This window comes from Medicago sativa, chromosome 8 (assembly GCF_051527215.1).
Source record: "Medicago sativa cultivar Bolivia chromosome 8, Bolivia_mono, whole genome shotgun sequence".
NCBI classification, from domain to species: Eukaryota; Viridiplantae; Streptophyta; class Magnoliopsida; order Fabales; family Fabaceae; genus Medicago; species Medicago sativa.
In genome coordinates, this window is record NC_140756.1 from 32553850 (window position 1) to 32575389 (window position 21540).

A 21540-nucleotide genomic window follows, 5' to 3' on the forward strand; every position below is an offset into this window, starting at 1 on the left:
CTTTCCGATTGACCATCTGTTTGGGGATGATAAGCCGAACTCAATCTCAACTTAGAGCCTAAAGCCTCTTGTAAACTCTTCCAAAATCTAGAATTAAATCTTGGATCTCTATCTGACACAATGCTTGAAGGAACACCATGCAGCTTCACAATATCTCGAATATAAATTTCTGCCAACTGAGCTACAGGAAAACTAATATTGATCGGAATGAAGTGTGCCGACTTTGTCAATCTATCAACAATCACCCAAATGGCGTCATTCCCTCTAGGAGTGTTCGGCAAACTCGTCACAAAATCCATGGATATACTATCCCATTTCCATTCTGGTACATCTAACGGTGTCATCAATTCAGCAGGTTTCTGATGTTCTACCTTTGACTTCTGACAAATCAAACAAGAGTAGACAAATTGTGCTACATCACGTTTCAATCCAGACCACCAAAACAACTTCTTTAAGTCATGATACATCTTTGTAGCTCCCGGATGAATACTTAAACTACTCCTATGACTCTCTTCAAGAATCATCTTCTTAATTTCATCATTATCTGGAATACATATCCTACCTCGAAACCTCAACACAACTTGATCATCTACCTTAAAGTCACTATCTTCAGTTTGATCACTAGCAACCAACAAGTCTACAAAGTTAACATCAACCTTCTGCGCCTCCCTAATACTCTTCAGGAAATCATTATCAATTTTCAGCATTCCTAGCTTAACACTCTGAGATGACATTTCACAAACTAAGCTCAAATCTCTAAACTGTTCAAGCAATTCAAACTCTTTAACCATCATAGCGGACATATGCAAAGTCTTCCTACTTAAGGCATCTGCAACAACATTAGCTTTACCCGGATGATAATTCAAGCCAAAGTCATAATCTTTCAACAATTCTAGCCACCTTCGTTGTCTCATATTCAATTCTTTCTGATCAAACAGATACTTCAAGCTCTTGTGATCACTAAACACCTCAAATCTCGAACCATACAAGTAATGTTTCCAAATCTTAAGCACAAATACAACTGCAGCTAATTCAAGATCATGAGTAGGGTAATTTCGTTCATGGATTCTCAACTGTCTTGATGCATAAGCAACCACTTTACCAATCCGGACAGAAACATATTGTCTTTTATTGCGTAATGATAAACAAATTTAGAATAAACGCCATTTTTTTTCCCGGATAGATAAATTCGAGCGTAGAGATTTTTTAGAATCACGAGGCGAGCAAACATAACGTTTGTTCATTTTTATCTCTATTTATCTGATCGTGTGCTTATGGTAATTCTAACTCGTATATTAGATTTAGAAACCAACAACAGAACATGGAAGCGAAAATATGAATAGAAAATTGTACACGAGTAGTTAGCCATTGAACTCAACCACGGGACCATGGCAGAGAAACTAGATACCATTATAGATAAAAGGATTTCCCAACTGAAAAAGGCAAAAGAAAGGTTTGATCTAAATAAGCAAAGTTCAATTCCTAAGATTCAAAGGGTTTCTAACTTTTTGCGACAAAATGAAAGGTTTTATAAGTACTGCACACCTAAGATTATATCATTTGGTCCTATTCATCACAATAATAAAAGTCTGAAAGAAGGAGAGCATTACAAGCTACTATGGACATCAATATTTGTTGAAGAATATGGTCAAAAAATTGATCAAGATGCTAAAAAAGCATGTAAACTTTTGGTTCAAAAGATTGAAGATAATATTGAAGATTTGAAGAATATGTTCACTGAGGATGCAATTGAAGGCTACAATAATAATGATATTGCTTGGATTTTGTTTGTGGATGGATGTTCTTTGATACACTTTATGGAAAATATTGATGACCAATGTCCTCAAGCACTAAACCTTAAGTATGACCAATTGATGCATATGTTTAGAGATGCTATGTTGTTGGAGAATCAACTTCCAAGGAAAATGTTGGAGATTATATGCAAAGAGAAGGTTGTGGACTTGAGATATTGTTATAGGAATTATCTCAGTATGGGTGAATCCAAACGACAAGGAAATGTAGCGATCCCATTTGAACAATCTTTACCGTTTCATATACTTGATTCAGTTCGCTCACTTTACTTGACATCCAATATGGACATCAATGAAGGAAATGAACACAATCAGGTGGGGGAAAATACAATCCTAAATCAAATTGATTGTAATGACGGTCTAAAATTTAGTTGGAATACTTATAAGAACATTTGAGATCATAAAAATGCGGGGATTCAGGTGATGGCGAACGAGAAAGATGAATGGACATGGAGTAATATCTCATTCAAATCAAAGTGGTTTAGTGGAGAACTAAGACTCCCTGTTTTTTTATTCAACGATGTCACACCGTATTTTTTTCGGAACTTAATAGCGTATGAGATGTGCCATGATGTTCATTACAACTATGAGTGTTGCTCCTTTACCTTCATGGATTCATTGATTGATAATGCGGAGGATGTAAAGGAGCTTAGATTAGCCGGTGTATTTCAAAACTTGCTTGGAAGCGACGAAGATTTGGCAAATCTCTTCAATGATTTGGGCGATGATTTGCCAACAAAAATGTGTTGCCACTCTTCCTACACAAATGCAGTAGCCTATAGCAAGAAATATATTCTCATCAAGCACGAAATTGAAAAACATTACACAAATAAATGGAAGACATGGTTGGCTCAAGCTTGCAATACTCATTTCAATACACCATGGGCTATGATTGCATTTTAAGCCGCATCACTAGCATTGAATCTACTTTCATCCAAACTTGGTATGCCATACATCCTAAATGATCATCAGCATTCAAATAAAATTACTATGTATTTGTGTGTATTTGTGTTGAATTTGTGGTGTTGAGATTCAAATTTGTGGAGCTTGTTTCTATATCGGTTGTTGGGCGTATGGATGCTTTCTTGCCTCTTGGTTGTTTGGTTGTCGGATTATGCTGTTTATAGCGAAAACAACATTCCCGAAGTTATCCCTACCGCTATCCTTTTAATGCAGCACCTCCCATGTATGGCAAGTGGGTCCTATTTTATGTTTTTTATTTTTTTTGTTACAACTGCATTTTATGTTCGCGAGAAATTCTTGAGAAATTTGCTCGCGAGAAATAGCACTGCCCTTGGTTGTCGCAGGGCAGGACCTTCCTTTCCTTGTTTGTTTCTTAGCGCGTCTTGTTTTGTCTTGTACAATGTGTCTACATTTTTAATTAAAGTTGATCCGTTTCAAAAAAAAAATCATAGTTTCATTAAATTAGAATGCAATGAAACTGATTTCCATTGAGTAATGTAATGATGTGGCTGGTGATTAGTAATTATGTTAGACTCTCATGCTAATGTCTATTTTCATGTTTATAGAACTTTACATCTTTTTGTAACTATTATTTATTTTGTTATATATAAAGTTTGATCATAAAAAGTAGAGCAACAAAAAGTAGAATTTCATGATTCAATATTCTTAAAACTCTACATCAAATCTGATCGTTGAGAAGACATACACTATGCATTTTTAATTAGGGTTTCTTTCGTGCTGCCACCATTGAAATTCATTCGCCCACCTCTATTAATATCAAGTAAGAATGCCCTAAACCTATTTGATGAATTGCTCATGAATAATGTTTTTTGGTATTCCCTTTTAATAAGGAGTTTTAATCCCACATGTGTATTTCTCTCAGAGACTAAGAAAAAACATTTTGAGATGAGCAAGTTTAGGAATGTTCAAGGTTTATCTGGTGTTGTTGCCGTTAGTTGTTCAGGAGAAGGCAATAGACGTGCTGGCGGTCTTGCAATGTTTTGGAAGGAAGGAGTTGAAGTGGAGGTATTATCTCTTTCCTCTAACCATATTGATATCTTAATTGCTATTCAGAATGGAGATGAGAAATGGAGGCTTACTGGGGTATATGGTTTTTCGGAATCTCAAATGAAGCATAAAACTTGCGAGTTAATTGACCAGTTATCATTGGTGGAAAGTACTGATAAATGGCTTCTCATGGGGGATTTTAATCTGATTCTTTCACAGGATGAGAAGGAAGGTGGGAATTTCGGAAGCTCTCATATGATTTCAATGTTTAGGGACACTCTTCAAAATCACAATCTTTCTGACTTAGGTTTTGAGGGTGATAAATTTACTTGGCATAATAGACAAGATGGTGTGTCTAATATCAAGGCACGCCTTGATAGGATGGTAGCTACGCCAGCCTAGTCCTCATTTTATCCTTCGGCTTCAGTGGTGCATTTGACAAGATATGCTTCAGATCATCTACCTTTGTGGTTGCGGCTTGCTTCTAGGAAGCCAAAGAAAAAACAAAATGTTCTTAAATTACAACGTTTTGAAGAATGTTGGCTACGTGATAGTGGAATTTTGGAAGCAGTGAATGGTTCTTGGGAGGTGGCAGGGGATTCTATGTCTAACAAAATTAATCGATGTGTGAATGATCTTTCTAACTAGAGTAAGGATCGTTTTGGTGATGTTCCCAATCAGATAAAAATTGTTCAAAAGAAATTGGATGATCTTAATAAGCAAACTCGACATGAGGGGGTGATGTCAGAAATTCGACGAGTTGAGGCTAGATTGAATGACTTGGTGGAAAGTGAAGAAATTTGGTGGGCTCAGAGGTCTCGTGCTTTGTGGTTAAAGCATGGAGATAAAAATACAAAAAAATTTCATCAAAAAGCTTCTCAGAGAAAATCTAGAAATTGGGTGGAATCTATATGTGACGATTATGGGGAAAAATTTGATGATGAGGAAGACTTTGCCAGAGTTTTTAATAATTTCTTTCAAGATCTTTTCTCTACAAGTCTCCTAGAAAGAATTACCGAAGTTGTGCAAGTGGTCAAAGATAGATTATCGGATGCTATGCGTAACATATTGGAAGCTGAGTTCACAGAAAATGAGGTTTTCCTAGCAGCTAAAAATTTAAAACCTCATGCTGCCCCGGGGCCGGACGGAATGCCTGCTTTATTTTATCAACAATTTTGGAGTATAGTTGGCAAAGATGTGACTTCTTTTGCTTTGAAGATTCTCAATGGTGGTGGAAACCCGAGCAACATTAATTATACATATATTTGTCTTATTCCAAAAAAGAAGAAGCCGAAGGTGCCAGGTGATTTTCGACCTATTTCTCTTTGCAATGTCATTTTTAAAATAATTACGAAAACAATTGCGAATAGGTTGAAATTGATTCTTCCAGATATCATTGGAAATTTCCAAAGTGCTTTTGTGCCGGGACGTTTAATTACTGATAATGCCTTACTAGCTTTTGAATCTTTTCATTATATGAGGAAAAAAAGAAAAGGTAAGAAGGGGTGTGTGGCATTAAAGCTAGATATGTCAAAAGCATATGATCGTATCGAGTGGAATTTTTTGATTGAGGTGCTTCAGTCTATGGGTTTTTCTCAGAAATGGCAGAACTTGATTTTCAATTGTATTTCCACTGTTTCTTTCTCTGTGTTGTTGAATGGAAGTCTTTGTCAAAAGTTTTATCCTCAACGAGGTCTCCGTCAAGGGGACCCTTTATCTCCTTACCTATTTATCTTATGTGCTGAGGTTTTTTCTGGGCTTCTAAATAAAGCACAATTAGAAAAGGGCCTTCATGGAATTCAAATAGCTAGAGGAGCTCCAAAAATTAATCATTTATTTTTTGCAGATGATAGCCTCATTTTCTGTAGGGATTCTTTTTAAGACTCTCAGACCATTCAAGAAATTCTTAATACTTACCAATCTGCTTCTGGTCAAATTATTAATTTGGACAAATCTGAAATCTCTTTTAGCCGAAATGTACCTGATGATCGTAAAATTTTATTCCAAGGTTGGATGCAAATTAAGGCTGTTGAGTGTCATTCAAAGTATCTGGGGCTGCCTGCTTTTGTTGGTAGGTCTAAGAAACATGTTTTCAATTTTGTCCAAGATAGGGTGTGGAAGAAGCTGAAAGGTTGGAAAGAAAAATTTCTATCAACTGCTGGGAGAGAAGTTTTGATCAAATCAGTGGTTCAAGCTATTCCTACGTATGTGATGAGTTGTTTTCTACTTCCGATGGGTTTATGTTAGCATATTGAAAGTATGATTAGTAGGTTCTGGTGGGGTAGCAAGCAAGGTGAACGTAAAATCCATTGGATTAAATGGGAGACATTATGTAAGGAAAAAAAGAAAGGTGGAATAGGCTTTCGAACATTTCATGAGTTTAACCTTGCAATGTTGTCTAAACAAGGTTGGCGTATTATGCACAACGACGACTTATTGATCTCACAATGTTTGAAAGCAAGGTATTTTCCTAGAAGCAATTTCTTGAAAGCTTCAACTGGTTACTGCCCAAGTTATACATGGAGAAGTATTTTGCAAGCACGAGTGGATGTTATTGAGAAAACTGGTATTTGGAGAGTAGGAGACGGTCGTCTAATTAATGTATGGGAGGATAATTGGCTTCCTTATCAAAATGGACACAAGATTTGGTCCCCTAAACCCCCTAATTGTGATATTAGTTTTGTTTCAGATCTCATTCACCATGATATTCGATGTTGGAATGCTCCTTTAATTAATGAATTTTTTCTCCCTTTTGAGGCTCAACAAATTCTTCAATTTCCAATTTCTTTCTCACAATTGCAAGATGAATTTGTGTGGGGTGCTTCACGGTCAGCTACTTTTTCAGTGAAGAGTTCATACCATTTCTTAAAGGCAAGGCGTGAAGCAGATGGCTCACATAGCTCAATGCTGGACAATAATCACCAAGTGTGGAAAAAATTATGGAAAATAAAAAGTATTCCAAAACACATCCACTTTTCTTGGAGGATTCTACAGGAAAAACTACCAGTAAAAAATGATCTGTTTAAAAGAGGAATAAGTAGCGATCCATTGTGTGTTCTTTGTGGGGAACATAATGAGACAATTTCACACCTCTTTATGGAGTGTCATTGGTCAAAGCAGATATGGTTTGCTTCCTCTTTAGGTGTAGTATTTAATTCGCATGATTCCAGGTATGTTCCTTTTCATAAGTGGTTAGAGAAAAATATTATTGATGTCGATGAGGATATTATAGTCCATGTTCTGGCTTTGTGTTATGAGATATGGTGTGCTGTAGAAATAAGAAATGTTTTGAGGGGACTGATGTTGATGTGGCTGCCACTATTCAAAAGGCACAAAGATCTATTGTGAATTTTAAGAGTGCTAGTAAGGTGTTGGTGGAGGCACTAAGTGGAGGCCTAATTTTGCCAATATCTGATGTTCATTGGACACCTCCTTTTAGTGGTTTCTATAAGCTTAATGTTGACGCAGCGGGTCCGGTAAAGGGTGATAAGTGGGGTATTGGTGTTGTTGTGAGAGATTATGAAGGCGTTGTCGTTGGTGCTAGTTGTTGGCAAGTATGTTCATTACCAGATTCAGAGGTTGCAGAAGCTTTAGCTATGCGGAAGGGTTTGGAATTTGCAAAAGACATGTCTTTTCTGAATCTTATAGCAAAATCAGATGCTTCTAATGTGGTTTTAGCGTTGAATGCCCACCAACAATCTCCCAGCTATGCTGGCTCTATTATTCGAGATTGTATTAGTTTTAAGGATAGTTTTCGTAGTTTAAATTTTTTGCATGTTAGGCGTGAAGCCAACCAAGCTGCTCATTATTTTGCTAAATATGCTCTTAAGAATTTAGATTTCATATGGGTCGAAGAAACTCCGCCTTGTATATCTGCATTCTTGCCATTTGATTTATTGCCAGACTTTCGTTAATGAAATTGTTTTCAACGCAAAAAAAAAAAAAAAACTCTACATCAAATCAAAGTCTAACACAAGTGATTGTTGTTCAATGTGTGTGAGTATTTTAAACCCTAAGGTACCGATTTTAACGCCTACTAATAAAAAAAACTTAGCGGTATGGTATGGATCGAGACACGTGTATTATATAGTAAGTTTAGGGTTTGCTTCCTTTTTTCTCTTCTTACCAAATCAACCTCAAGCAATTTATCTATAAAATAATGAACAATACTTATGCGGTCACAATCATAAATTTAAACTCTTTAGACACACAAAAAAAGGTAATAAAAAAATACAATTATGTTTATTATTGAAAAAGTTGGTTAATGTGTTTTTTTGTTGTAAATGTGACCATGTAAGAGTTATCAAAACAAAAAAAAAGAAGCATTCCTAATATACAAGATTAATATAATGTCATTTCCAGACTTTGTATAGCATGAACTAATTAAAATATCATCGATTGATGGACATGAACTAAAAGCATAGTTTTAAAAACCAGCTTGGACCGGTCGATCGAACCGGTCCGATTGAAAACCGGTGGCTATACCGGTTCGAGCCATTTATTGGATTGGTCATGTAAATAAACCGGTAGAAACCGGCAAGACTCGCTAAAAACCGGTTAAAATCGGCGACTCGGTCGGTTTTCGGAGCCAATCCGATTTAATAGTTTTTTTTTATCATAATTAGTCATTAATTAAATCCATTAATGCTACATTAAACGGAATAAATGGAAACTTTTTTTTTTGACAAAATAAAAGATATACATTCATTCAAATTGAAAGAGTACATCGATATAATGCAAATTCGCTAAAAACAAAAAGGGTGAATCTGTGAACAGGCTCACAACATCCATGTTAATAGCATAAAACGGCAAAATACAAATGCCTACACATATGACTATATTTAAATCTCCGAAATAACCATGTTTTCGGATCTGCAACGTGGATGACGCCAAAGTCATTGATTGGATCTGCACTGGATCGAAGCTGATCTGACAATCTGAAGCGATCAAATACCTTAGATAGGTGATTTTGGGTCAAAAATTGACCCTAAATCACCCCTCTTTGGTGGATGAAGGAGAAGAAACTAGGGTTTTATTTTTTTATGGGGTGAAATCAAGATGGAATAAATGGAAACTTAACCATCAAATCAATTAGATGCTTGTGTTATAAAATGAAATATATTAATATTTAAGTAGATATATTTTTTGACAAAGTAAGTATATCATTATTAAAAATATTATTTACCCAATAACAGTAATATCGTATCATTCTTTAAAAAAAAAAGTAATATCATATCATCTCTCCCCTAAAAAAACATATACACATATTATATCAATATTAATATATGCAAAACAAAATCTATTTTCTGCCATCAAAATATAGCTATACTCCTTAAAAAAATATAGTTATACAAATATTAATATACATATTATATGTCAGTTTTTTAGTTTTTAAGTGACTGAGTCATTGGTTCAATCTGATTTAATCAGGTTAAATACCTATAAAAATTTAATCTTAAAACCGAGTCATCTAACCGAGTTATTCGGTTTAATCCGATTTAGTCATGCGGTTCAACCAGTGACTCAGTGGTTCGACCATTAACCCGGTGACCCAACACCCTTGCCGAGTCGATGACCGAACCGAGTTTTAAAACTATGACTAAAAAGCATTGGATTCTTAATGCATGTTAAAGGTTACTAACATGTTAAAGTTTCATTTTCATGTCATAGCAGCCCTGGCCACCGTCACATTCAATAAAAGTTCCATTTTCATATTAGGGATCAAAGTGATCACAAGCACATCGACCATAATTGACATTATTCATTCCAGCTCTGGCTAACATCTCAAGATTCAAATATTTACACCCAACATCGTGACAATCTTATAATTTTTTTTTGGAGTTTGGCTTTCTTCTATTTATTTTTCATTTACGAAAGAGTTCTCTCTCATAACTATATGAAAAAATAAATAAAGTAAATGGAGGATAGTAAAACTCTTTTTTAAGATGATATATTTTGATTATGACCTGTTTTATATTTTTGGTTATGATTATGATCATATGACTACTGTTATAACAATGTAAAACACACTTGTTGATTTGGATAATAATCACAAGAATGGTCTACTTTATCATATGTTTAGTCTGATAGGTGGTGGCATGATTCCAAATTCATACTTCATTTCCTGCAAAAGTTTAAAAAAATTATGCAAATATTCCATAAATTTAAATTACTTAAAAGGCAAAATGCTCCTTAATTTTCATACTTATAATGGTAAACTACTCCATGAAATTTACAAATCAATCATGTAGAAATTAATTGTAGAAATATTGTCACAATGCTCCATATGATGTGTCATCAACGAAGACAAGTCAAAATGTCATTTAACTGACATAAATCCCATAACAATTCATTTTCAGGGAGAAATTTATTATTTTGGGAATATGAGGTCTCAAATTGTCAGACACTTACAATCTAGGGTTTCAATTTCATAATTTATTCTTAAATATATGAAAAATGACCAATGAGCTTTTTTTTAACTAAAATAAAACAAATATTAATTTTTTTAACGAAAATGGTCAAAAAAAAAATGATGAACACATGAAATAAGTTGCGTTTGAATTCGAAGCAAAATTGAGTGAAAATTTTAATATAAAAGTGTGAGTGGTTTAAGGGCTACTTCAATTTTATTTTATTTTGGTACAAGGTTATTTAAACTGTTTTACCATTTGAGTAAAATAATTATAAAAAAATAGCGTTTAAATAGCCATTTGTATTTGTATGTCCACCTTTTTTTTTTTTTTTTTTGATAAGGCCAAGAGGAAGGTTGGGTATCCGGGAGCGCCTCAAACATCCCAACTAGGTTGGCACCTAACAGACACTCCCATCCTCTACCGCCTTCCTAATAAGTAATATTATTAACAAAAAAAGGGGAAAAAAATTACAAAAGGGGGGGGGGGGGGGGGGGGGGACGGACTAGGCCAAAACCCTCTAAAGAAAAGAAAAAGCAAAGGCTAAAAAAAAAAGGAAAAGAAAGCTAAGGAAATCGATAATTCGGGAGACCATTCCTGTCCCTAGCAAAATCCGCCAACAAATGAGGAGGCAAAATGGTAAACCATGATGTATCAGTAGTGTCATGACCCATGGCTGCTAGCCCGTCCGCACAAGAATTTCCCTCACGGAAAATATGAGAACAAATTAAAATCAAGCCTTTGTGAGTACAATTATGCCAGCGGTTACGAAGACAAATAGGAACGAGAGAAGGCTTATGAAAAGCTTTTATCACGCTAGAGGAATCCGTTTCAAGCCAAACACGGGTCCAATTATTAGCAATCGCAAATTCCATGGTCAAGATGAGTCCCAAAATTTCAGCATCATACACAGAACCGCCACCAATATTACTTGCGAAGCCACCTAAAAAAGTGCCACGATAATCACGAAAAATACCTCCGCAAGCCGCCAAATGATTCTTGACCGAACCATCTGTGTTAGCTTTAACCCAAGGAAAGGTAGGAGCCTTTCCAAAAGACCGGGATAATATCTTTGAACCGCCTGTATGTGGGAGAAATAAAGAACTGATCCAAAATGGCAACATCTGCAGCTACACAGTTTCCGTTGGAGATGTTACCCGACATAGTAATGAAGGAAGAAACCTTGGCCAATGTCGCATGAAAAGACACAGTGGTAGCATCAAACCTTACCGCATTTCGAGCCAGCCAAATAGAATAGACCGTGTGAACAATAGCAGCGACCATAACGTCACAAATTTGCGAGCTGTATGTCCACCTTTTTCATTGCATTAATACGTATAAATTATGAACATTAATTTTTTATAAAATTTTGATTGAAATTATAGATATAGGTATTTTACACATTCATATTTTGCACCAACAATATAGCATACTAGTATAAATTCTCATCTTTTTAAATGACATCAATAATATAACATTCTTATAGATAAATTAATTTAATATAATTAAAAGTGAAAGAGTCACTTCAAAATCATGTTTTCCTTTATATATAGTATAAGTACAAATCCTAGCGGCAAGTTAGAATCAATGAAAAGAACAAAATCAAATATATTTTTTTGGTTACATGAACAAAATCAATTTAGATCATGCTAACAAGTAGCTCTAGACATTTGTTAAGGAATTAAATATAAAAAGCAAATAATTTATATTGAAAAGAACTATTTTTCAATGTTAAAAATAAAAAGAAAGTAAAAATACACAATTCATAAGATAATATTTTCTTTTTAATTGTACATTTTTAGTTTTAGCTTTGATTTCTCCAAAATAAAATCAACCATAATTAAATGTTGCCTAAATATGAGGTGGTATCTTAAGATCTTTTTAACGATCATGCAACTTTAAATCACCTACGATGAGTGGATCATTAAATCAGGTACAAATAAGTGGATCAGAAAATAAATATGAATAGAAACATCTCCATTCCATAAATACAACTGTCCAACATTGCATTATTCATCTTATTATAAAGTACCCTCTCAAAAAATAAAAAATCTTACTATAATGTATTTCACTTCTGCGTTGGAGTGTTGAAGTTTAACGACTATATGGTAAAGGTACTAAAGTCAATGTAATTGTTTCTATCATTTTTTTTCTCTACACGACAATACTTCTCTTAACCATATGCAGTAACAAATTTGTAGATCTCAATTTTAGACATACTTTTAACCCCTACATATTTCTTAAAAACTACATCTCTCCGAATATATACTTTTCTTGTGTTCTGATAGATAAATTCGATCAGTGATTTTTAAGAATCATAAGGCGTGCAAATAGAAATATAAGAGAAATGTTATGAACACTCTCTAACACTTACTTTTTTATTGGGTGTAATCTTTGTGGGTATTACAACTTTGGAAATAAATATCATATAAAGTGGTATGACTCACATGAGTTTCATCTAATAAGAGAGTGAATGTTAAAGAGAATATTAAAAAGTGAGCGTTTGTAGCATTTCTTCTAAAGTATAATCATATACCTTACGTGGATTATTAAATCAGTTACGAAGATTTGCTCGTTTGTAGCATTTCTTCTAAAGTAAAATCATATACCTTACGTGGATTATTAATTCAGTTACGAATATTTGCACGCCACTTGTCACTTCACCTAAAACGAGTGGATCAGAAAATAGGTATGATTATAAATATTTCATAAATGTATTATCCAACATTGCATTATTCATCCTACTATAAAGTATCCTCTAAAAGAATCTTACTATAAAGTATATCATCATGCTTTGTTTTACATCCCAGAAACGATATAACTAATTTCACCCTAGATCTTTCTCCATTTTCATTTTACTTGCAATTGTTTGACCTCACAACTTTAGAACTCTCCTTTCATCAAAGAAAAAAAAAAACTTATAGAAAGAATATCTTTTGTTGCATTATCAGCATTTCTTCCTTTGTTACCTAGCACTAGTAATTTCACTGCTGCGTTGGAGTGTCAAAGTTTAGTGACTCTATCGTAAAGGTACTATAACTAATGTATTTGTTTCTATCATTTTTATTATTTGTTCTTCAAGTGTTGATATATGCGATTTCAACCTAGTTTCTTCTTCTCTGCATGATAGTACTTGTTTTAACTATTTGACAAAATAATTCTCTTAACTATATGCAATAACAAATTCGTAGATCTCAGTTTGGCACCGCCACGCCACCTGGGTTTCATAGTAGAAGTGTCTCTATGTCCCATGCATATCTGTTGTGCTTATGCTCCCAATAAAACAAAATGAATGTTCTAAATAACAAATTTGGTTGGAATTGTTAATATAAATCAAATTTGGAGAAGTAAAACATGCTGGCCAGTTTTTTATTCTATAGTAAAAAGCATTCGTGAATTTTCTGCGAAGAATGTATTCGCGAGATAAAGCATTTTCCTTTTTTAAATGACATCAATAATATAACATTCTTATCGATAAATTTATTTAAGAATACAATTAAAAGTGAATAATTCACTTCAAACTCATGTTTTCCTTTATATCAGGGGTGTTCAAAACCGAACCAACCCAATAGAAAAACCACAAACCGAACCAATCCAAACCGAAACCGCAAAAAACCGCACTTGGTTCGGATGAATTCGGATGACTTTTGCACTAAACCGCGCGGTTCGGTTCGGTTTGCGGTTTGCATCTCAGCAACCGAACCAAACCAAACCAAACCGCAAGAATAATGAATATTACTTAAAAATGTACTAGCCCAATTACATAGCTCAAGAATAATCTCTTTTGATTCGATTTTTCCATTGCTGCACCATCAGGTTTGATTCTAATTCCTTTCCATCTCTTTCAATTCATTTCCCGTGATGAATTTGTTTCCTTTACTTCCCAATAATTTGTTTCATGCTTATGTTTCTTCTTAACTTTACCTATTTTGATATAAGTTTTACCTAATATTTTTTCATATAAACAGCAAAATAAAATGTCCTATGTTTATTTTGTAACAAAGTTGGCAATATTAGAGTTAATGTAATATTTTTTTATCTCGCGATAAACCGCACAAACCGAACCAATCCAAACCGCATTGGTTTGGTTTGGTTTGGTTTGGATGACTTTTTAAAAATCAACCGAACCAAACCAAACCACATGCTTTTTTATCTCGCGGTTTGGATGACTTTTATGCTCAAAACCGAACCAAACCGCACCGCGAACACCCCTAATATCTATACTATATATATGAAGAAAACTACCCCTTTCAGTACTTTTGGGCTGAATTTTTCTTTTCCAAAAATACCCTTAATTTCCAAAATAACGCATGTAACAAATAAATAAGAATAAATTTAAATATTAAAATAAATGTAACAAACACGATATGAATATATATATATATATATATATATATATATATATATATATATGTATGTGTGTGTCTGTTTTTTTTCCTTTATCATTTAAAAAGTGTAACAAACTAGATGAGTATATTTATATTTACTTTTTCATTATCCCAATTATACCCTTAAATAATTTTTTCTACAATAAAGATTGTTGGTGTCATTAAAAAAAAAATAGATTATATTTTTTTGTTATATTGTTGATGTCATTGAAATAGATAATCATAGTTAGTTTGGTTTGTTATAACTTGAAAACAACAAAATTTATATTTTTTGTTTTAGTCAAAATCAAAATTTCATTAAAAAAAAAAAGACATCGTTCATAATTTTCAAACCTTAACACAATAAAAAGAGCAAAAAGAATAAAATCAATTTGGATCATGCTAATAAGTGTCTAAACACTTTTTTTGACAACAGTGTCTAAACATTTGTTAATGAATTAAATATAGAAAGAAAATAAATTATATGGAAAAGAACTATTTTTCAACGTCAGAGAAAGTAAAATACACAATTCATAAGATAATATTTTCTTTTTAATTGTACATTTTTAGTTTTAGCTTTTATTTCTCCAAAATAAAATCAACCATAATTAAATGTTGCCTAAGTATGAGATGGTATCTTAAGATCTTTTTAACGATCATGGATGTTAAAGTAAAGGAGAATGTTAACGAATCTTCTTGGAGCATTTGTTATAGTACTAAAATAAGTATCTTTACAATAAAAAGTTGTGTACTCATTGCTAAGACAAAAGTTGTAGACATGATTTCTACTAATAGAATCCTTAAGCATTGCCGTTAGGGCACTGGTTAGCAAAACCCTATACTCAATTCACCATCATTGAGTGGATCATTAAATCAGGTACAAATAGTTACATGCCACCTGTCACTCCACTTAAAATGAGTGGATCAGAAAATAGGAACGAATAAAAGCATTTCCATTACATAAATGCATCTGTCCAACATTGCATTATTCATCTTACTATAAAGTATATTATGCTTTGTTTTGCATCCCAGAAATGATATAACTAATTTCATACTAGATCTTTCTCCATTGTCCCAAGCTAGGCTGCATTTCTTCCTTTTGTTACCTAGTTCTAGTATATCACTGCTACGTTGGAGTGTTGAAGTAATTAACGACTATATGGTAAAGATACTAAAGCCAATGTAATTGTTTCTATCATTTTTATTATTTGTTCTTCAAGTGTTGATATATGCGATTTCAACTAGTTTCTTTTTCTCTAGATGAAAGTACTTGTCTTAAGTATTTGATAAAATACTCCTCTTATCTTTATTCAGTTAACACACTTGTAGATCTCATTTTTAGAGATACTTTTACCCCTACCGATTTCTTAAAAGCTACATCTCTCCGAATTTACCAATCCGGACAGAAACATATTGTCTTTTATTGCATTATGATAAACAAATTTAGAATAAACGCTATTTTTTTTGTCCGGATAGATAAATTCGAGCGTAGAGATTTTTAAGAATCACGAGGCGAGCAAACATAACGTTCGTTCATTTTTATCTCTATTTATCTGATCGTGTGCTTATGGTAATTAGATTTGGAAACCCACAACAGAACATGGAAGCGAAAATATGAATAGAAAATTGTCATGAGTAGTTAGCCATTGAACTCAACTACGGGACCATGGCAGAGAAACTAGATACCATTATGGATAAAAGGATTTCCCAACTGAAAGAGGCAAAACAAAGGTTTGATCTAAATAATCAAATTTCAATTCCTAAGATTCAAAGGATTTCTAGCTTTTTGCGACAAAATGAAAGGTTTTATAAGTACTGCACACCAAAGATTATATCATTTGGTCCTATTCATCACAAGAATGAAAGTCTGAAAGAAGGAGAGCATTACAAGCTACTATGGACATCAATATTTGTTGAAGAATATGGTCAAAAAATTGATCAAGATGCTAACAAAGCATGTAAACTTTTGGTTCAAAAGATTGAAGATAATATTGAAGATTTGAAGAATATGTTCACTGAGGATGCAATTGAAGGCTACAATAATAATGATATTGCTTGGATTTTGTTTGTGGATGGATGTTCTTTGATTCACTTTATGGAAAATATTGATGACCAATGTCCTCAAGCACTAAACCTTAAGTATGGCCAATTGATGCATATGTTTAGAGATGCTATGTTGTTGGAGAATCAACTTCCAAGGAAAATGTTGGAGATTATATGCAAAGAGAAGGGTGTGGACTTGAGATATTGTTATAGGAATTATCTCAGTATGGGTGAATGCAAACGACAAGGAAATGTAGCGATCCCATTTGAACAATCTTTACCGTTTCATATACTTGATTCAGTTCGCTCACTTTACTTGACATCCAATATGGACATCAATGAAGGAAATGAACACAATCAGGTGGGGGAAAATACAATCCTAAATCAAGATGATTGTAATAACGAACTAAATTTTAATTGGAATACTTATAAGAACATTCGAGATCTTAAAAATGCGGGAATTCGAGTGATGGCGAACGAGAAAGATATATGGAAATGGAGTAACATTTCATTCAAATCAAAGTCGATTAGTGGAGAACTAAGACTGCCTGTTTTTTTATTCAACGATGTCACACCGTATTTTTTTCGGAACTTAATAGCGTATGAGATGTGTCCTGATGTTCCTTACAACTATGAGTGTTGCTCCTTCTTTACCTTCATGGATTCATTGATTGATAATGCAGAGGATGTAAAGGAGCTTAGATTAGCCGGTGTATTTCAAAACTTGCTTGGAAGCGACGAAGATTTGGCAAATCTCTTCAATGATTTGGGCGATGATTTGCCAACAAAAATGTGTTGCAACTCTTCCTACACAAATGCAGTAGCCTATAGCAAGAAATATATTCTCATCAAGCTTCAAATTGAAAAACATTACACAAATAAATGGAAGACATGGGTTGCTCAAGCTTACAATACTCATTTCAATACACCATGGGCTATGAATACATTTTTAACCGCATCACTAAATGAACATCAGCATTCAAATAAAATTACTATGTATTTGTGTGTATTTATGTTGAATTTGTGGTGTTGAGATTCAAATTTGTGCAGCTTGTTTCTATATCGGTTGTTGGGCGTATGGATGCTTTTTTGCCTCTTGGTTGTTTGATTGTCGGATTATGCTGTTTATAGCGAAAACAACATTCCCGAAGTTATCCCGACTGCTATCCTTTTAATGCAGCACCTCCCATGTATGGCAAGTGGGTCCTATTTTATGTTTTTTATTTTTTTTGTTACAAGTGCATTTTATGTTCGCAAGAAATTCTTGAGAAATTTGCTTGCGAGAAATAGCACTGCCCTTGGTTGTCGCAGGGCGGGACCTTCCTTTCCTTGTTTGTTTCTTAGCGCGTCTTGTTTTGTCTTGTACAATGTGTCTACATTTTTAATTAAAGTTGAGCCGTTTCAAAAAAAGAATCATAGTGTCATTAAATTAGAATGCAATGAAACTGATTTCCATTGAGTAATGTAATGATGTGGCTGGTGATTAGTAATTATGTTAGACTCTCGTGCTAATGTCTATTTTCATGTTTATAGAACTTTACATCTTTTTGTAACTATTATATATGTGCTAATGTCTATTTTCATGTTTATAGAACTTTACATCTTTTTGTAACTATTATATATAAAGTTTGATCATAAAAAGTAGAGCAACAAAAAGTAGAATTTCATGATTCAATATTCTTAAAACTTTACATCAAATCAAAGTCTAACACAAGTGATTGTTGTTCGATGTGTGTGAGTATTTTAAACCCTAAGGTACCGAGTTTAACGCCTACTAATAAAAAAAACTAAGCGGTATGGTTTGGATCGAGACACGTGTATTATATAGTAAGTTTAGGGTTTGCTTCCTTTTTTATCTTCTTACCAAATCAACCTCAAGCAGTTTATCTATAAAATAATGAACAATACTTATGCGGTCACAATCATAAATTTAAACTCTTTAGACACACAAAAAAAGGTAATAAAAAAAAACAATTATGTTTATTATTGAAAAAGTTGGTTAATGTGTTTTTTTGTTGTAAATGTGACCATGTAAGAGTTATCCAAAAAAAAAGAAGCATTCCTAATATACAAGATTAATATAATGTCATTTCCAGACTTTGTATAGCATATGGACTAATTAAAATATCATCGATTGATGGACATGAACTAAAAGCATAGTCTTAAAAACCGGCTTGGACCGGTCGATCGAACCGGTCCGATTGAAAACCGATGGCTATACCGGTTCGAGCCATTTATTGGATTGGTCATGTAAATAAACCGGTAGAAATCGGCAAGACTCGCTAAAAACCAGTTAAAATCGGCGACTCGGTCGGTTTTCGGAGCCAATCCGATTTAATATTTTTTTTATCATAATTAGTCATTAATTAAATCCATTAATGCTACATTAAACGGAATAAATGGAAACTTTTTTTTTTGACAAAATAAAAGATATTCATTCATTTATTCAAATTGAAAGAGTACATCGATATAATGCAAATTCGCTAAAAACAAAAAGGGTGAATCTGTGAACAGGCTCACAACATCCATGTTAATAGCATAAAACGACAAAATACAAATGCCTACACATATGACTATATTTAAATCTCCGAAATAACCATGTTTTCGGATCTGCAACGTGGATGACGCCAAAGTCATTGATTGGATCTGCACTGGATCGAAGTTGATCTGACAATCTGAAGTGATCAAATACCTGAGAGAAACAAGAAAAACAAACAACGTCGCACAAAGACGACGAACAACCAACGTTGCACGAAGACGGCGAAATCACAAAATAAAACGAAATAGATGTGAAAATCACTTATTTCAATAAAAGGGAAATAGAAAAACGAGTTAGAGGGGTGATTTTGGGTCAAAAATTGAACTTAAATCACCCCTCTTTGGTGGATGAAGGAGAAGAAACTAGGGTTTTTATTTTTTTATGGGGTGAAATCAAGGTGGAATAAATGGAAACTTAACCATCAAATCAATTAGATGCTTGTGTTATAAAATAAAATATAATAATATTTAAGTAGATATATTTTTTGACAAAGTAAGTATATCATTATTAAAAATATTCTTTACCCAATAATAGTAATATCATATCATTCTTTAAAAAAAAAAAAAAAGTAATATCAAATCATCTCTCCCCTAAAAAAACATATACACATATTATATCAATATTAATATATGCAAAACAAAATCTATTTTCTGCCATCAAAATATAGCCATACTCTTTAAAAAAATATAGTTATACAAATATTAATATACATATTATATGTCATGTTTTTTAGTTTTTAAGTGACCGAGTCATTGGTTCAATCTGATTTAATCGGGTTAAATACCTATAAAAATTTAATCTTAAAACCGAGCCATCTAACCGAGTTATTCGGTTTAATCCGATTTAGTCATGCGGTTCAACCAGTGACTCAGTGGTTCGACCATTAACTCGGTGACCCAACACCCTTGCCGAATCGATGACCGAACCGAGTTTTAAAACTATGACTAAAAAGCATTGGATTCTTAATGCATGTTAAAGGTGACTAACATGTTAAAGTTTCATTTTCATGTCATAGCAGCCCTGGCCACCGTCACATTCAATAAAAGTTCCATTTTCATATTAGGGATCAAAGTGATCACAAGCACATCGACCATAATTGACATTATTCATTCCAGCTCTGGCTAACATCTCAAGATTCAAATATTTACACCCAACATCGTGACAATCTTATAATTTTTTTTTGGAGTTTGGCTTTCTTCTATTTATTTTTCATTTACGAAAGAGTTCTCTCTCATAACTATATGAAAAAATAAATAAAGTAAATGGAGGATAGTAAAACTCTTTTTTAAGATGATATATTTTGATTATGACCTGTTTTATATTTTTGGTTATGATTATGATCATATGACTACTGTTATAACAATGTAAAACACACTTGTTGATTTGGATAATAATCACAAGAATGGTCTACTTTATCATATGTTTAGTCTGATAGGTGGTGGCATGATTCCAAATTCATACTTCATTTCCTGCAAAAGTTTAAAAAAATTATGCAAATATTCCATAAATTTAAATTACTTAAAAGGCAAAATGCTCCTTAATTTTCATACTTATAATGGTAAACTACTCCATGAAATTTACAAATCAATCATGTAGAAATTAATTGTAGAAATATTGTCACAATGCTCCATATGATGTGTCATCAACGAAGACAAGTCAAAATGTCATTTAACTGACATAAATCCCATAACAATTCATTTTCAGGGAGAAATTTATTATTTTGGGAATATGAGGTCTCAAATTGTCAGACACTTACAATCTAGGGTTTCAATTTCATAATTTATTCTTAAATATATGAAAAATGACCAATGAGCTTTTTTTTAACTAAAATAAAACAAATATTAATTTTTTTAACGAAAATGGTCAAAAAAAAAAAATGATGAACACATGAAATAAGTTGCGTTTGAATTCGAAGCAGAATTGAGTGAAAATTTTAATATAAAAGTGTGAGTGGTTTAAGGGCTACTTCAATTTTATTTTATTTTGGTACAAGGTTATTTAAACTGTTTTACCATTTGAGTAAAATAATTATAAAAAAATAGCGTTTAAATAGCCATTTGTATTTGTATGTCCACCTTTTTTTTTTTTTTTTTGATAAGGCCAAGAGGAAGGTTGGGTATCCGGGAGCGCCTCAAACATCCCAACTAGGTTGGCACCTAACAGACACTCCCATCCTCTACCGCCTTCCTAATAAGTAATATTATTAACAAAAAAAGGGGAAAAAAATTACAGGGGGGGGGGGGGGGGCTAGGCCAAAACCCTCTAAAGAAAAGAAAAAGCAAAGGCTAAAAAAAAAAAGGAAAAGAAAGCTAAGGAAATCGATAATTCGGGAGACCATTCCTGTCCCTAGCAAAATCCGCCAACAAATGAGGTGGCAAAATGGTAAACCATGATGTATC

General features: G+C 33.2%; 2 protein-coding genes and 1 pseudogene across 3 annotated transcripts; all 3 read left to right on the forward strand.

The window, feature by feature from the left end:
* The first annotated feature begins 1230 nt into the window (after nucleotides 1-1230).
* On the forward strand, nucleotides 1231-3237 carry LOC146898521 (UPF0481 protein At3g47200-like; annotated as a pseudogene).
* A 443-nt stretch (nucleotides 3238-3680) lies between these two features.
* On the forward strand, nucleotides 3681-10634 carry LOC146898522 (uncharacterized). Its single transcript, XM_085736577.1, has 7 exons — nucleotides 3681-4166; nucleotides 4431-5528; nucleotides 5673-5986; nucleotides 6190-6244; nucleotides 6777-6952; nucleotides 7057-7336; nucleotides 10536-10634. Exons 1-7 carry the CDS (start codon nucleotides 3681-3683, stop codon nucleotides 10632-10634), a joined length of 2508 nt encoding a protein of 835 aa, XP_085592703.1.
* A 4912-nt stretch (nucleotides 10635-15546) lies between these two features.
* On the forward strand, nucleotides 15547-18155 carry LOC146898523 (putative UPF0481 protein At3g02645). 2 transcript variants are annotated; one of them, XM_085732929.1, is made up of 2 exons: nucleotides 15547-15721; nucleotides 16138-18155. In XM_085732929.1, exon 2 carries the CDS (start codon nucleotides 16226-16228, stop codon nucleotides 17633-17635), a length of 1410 nt encoding a protein of 469 aa, XP_085589055.1. In that variant the 5' UTR covers nucleotides 15547-15721; nucleotides 16138-16225; the 3' UTR covers nucleotides 17636-18155. The 2 variants fall into 2 exon arrangements, with proteins under 2 accessions (XP_085589055.1, XP_085589056.1); XM_085732930.1 differs by having other exon boundaries at nucleotides 15547-15741; nucleotides 16138-17680.
* Nucleotides 18156-21540: the final 3385 nt, after the last annotated feature.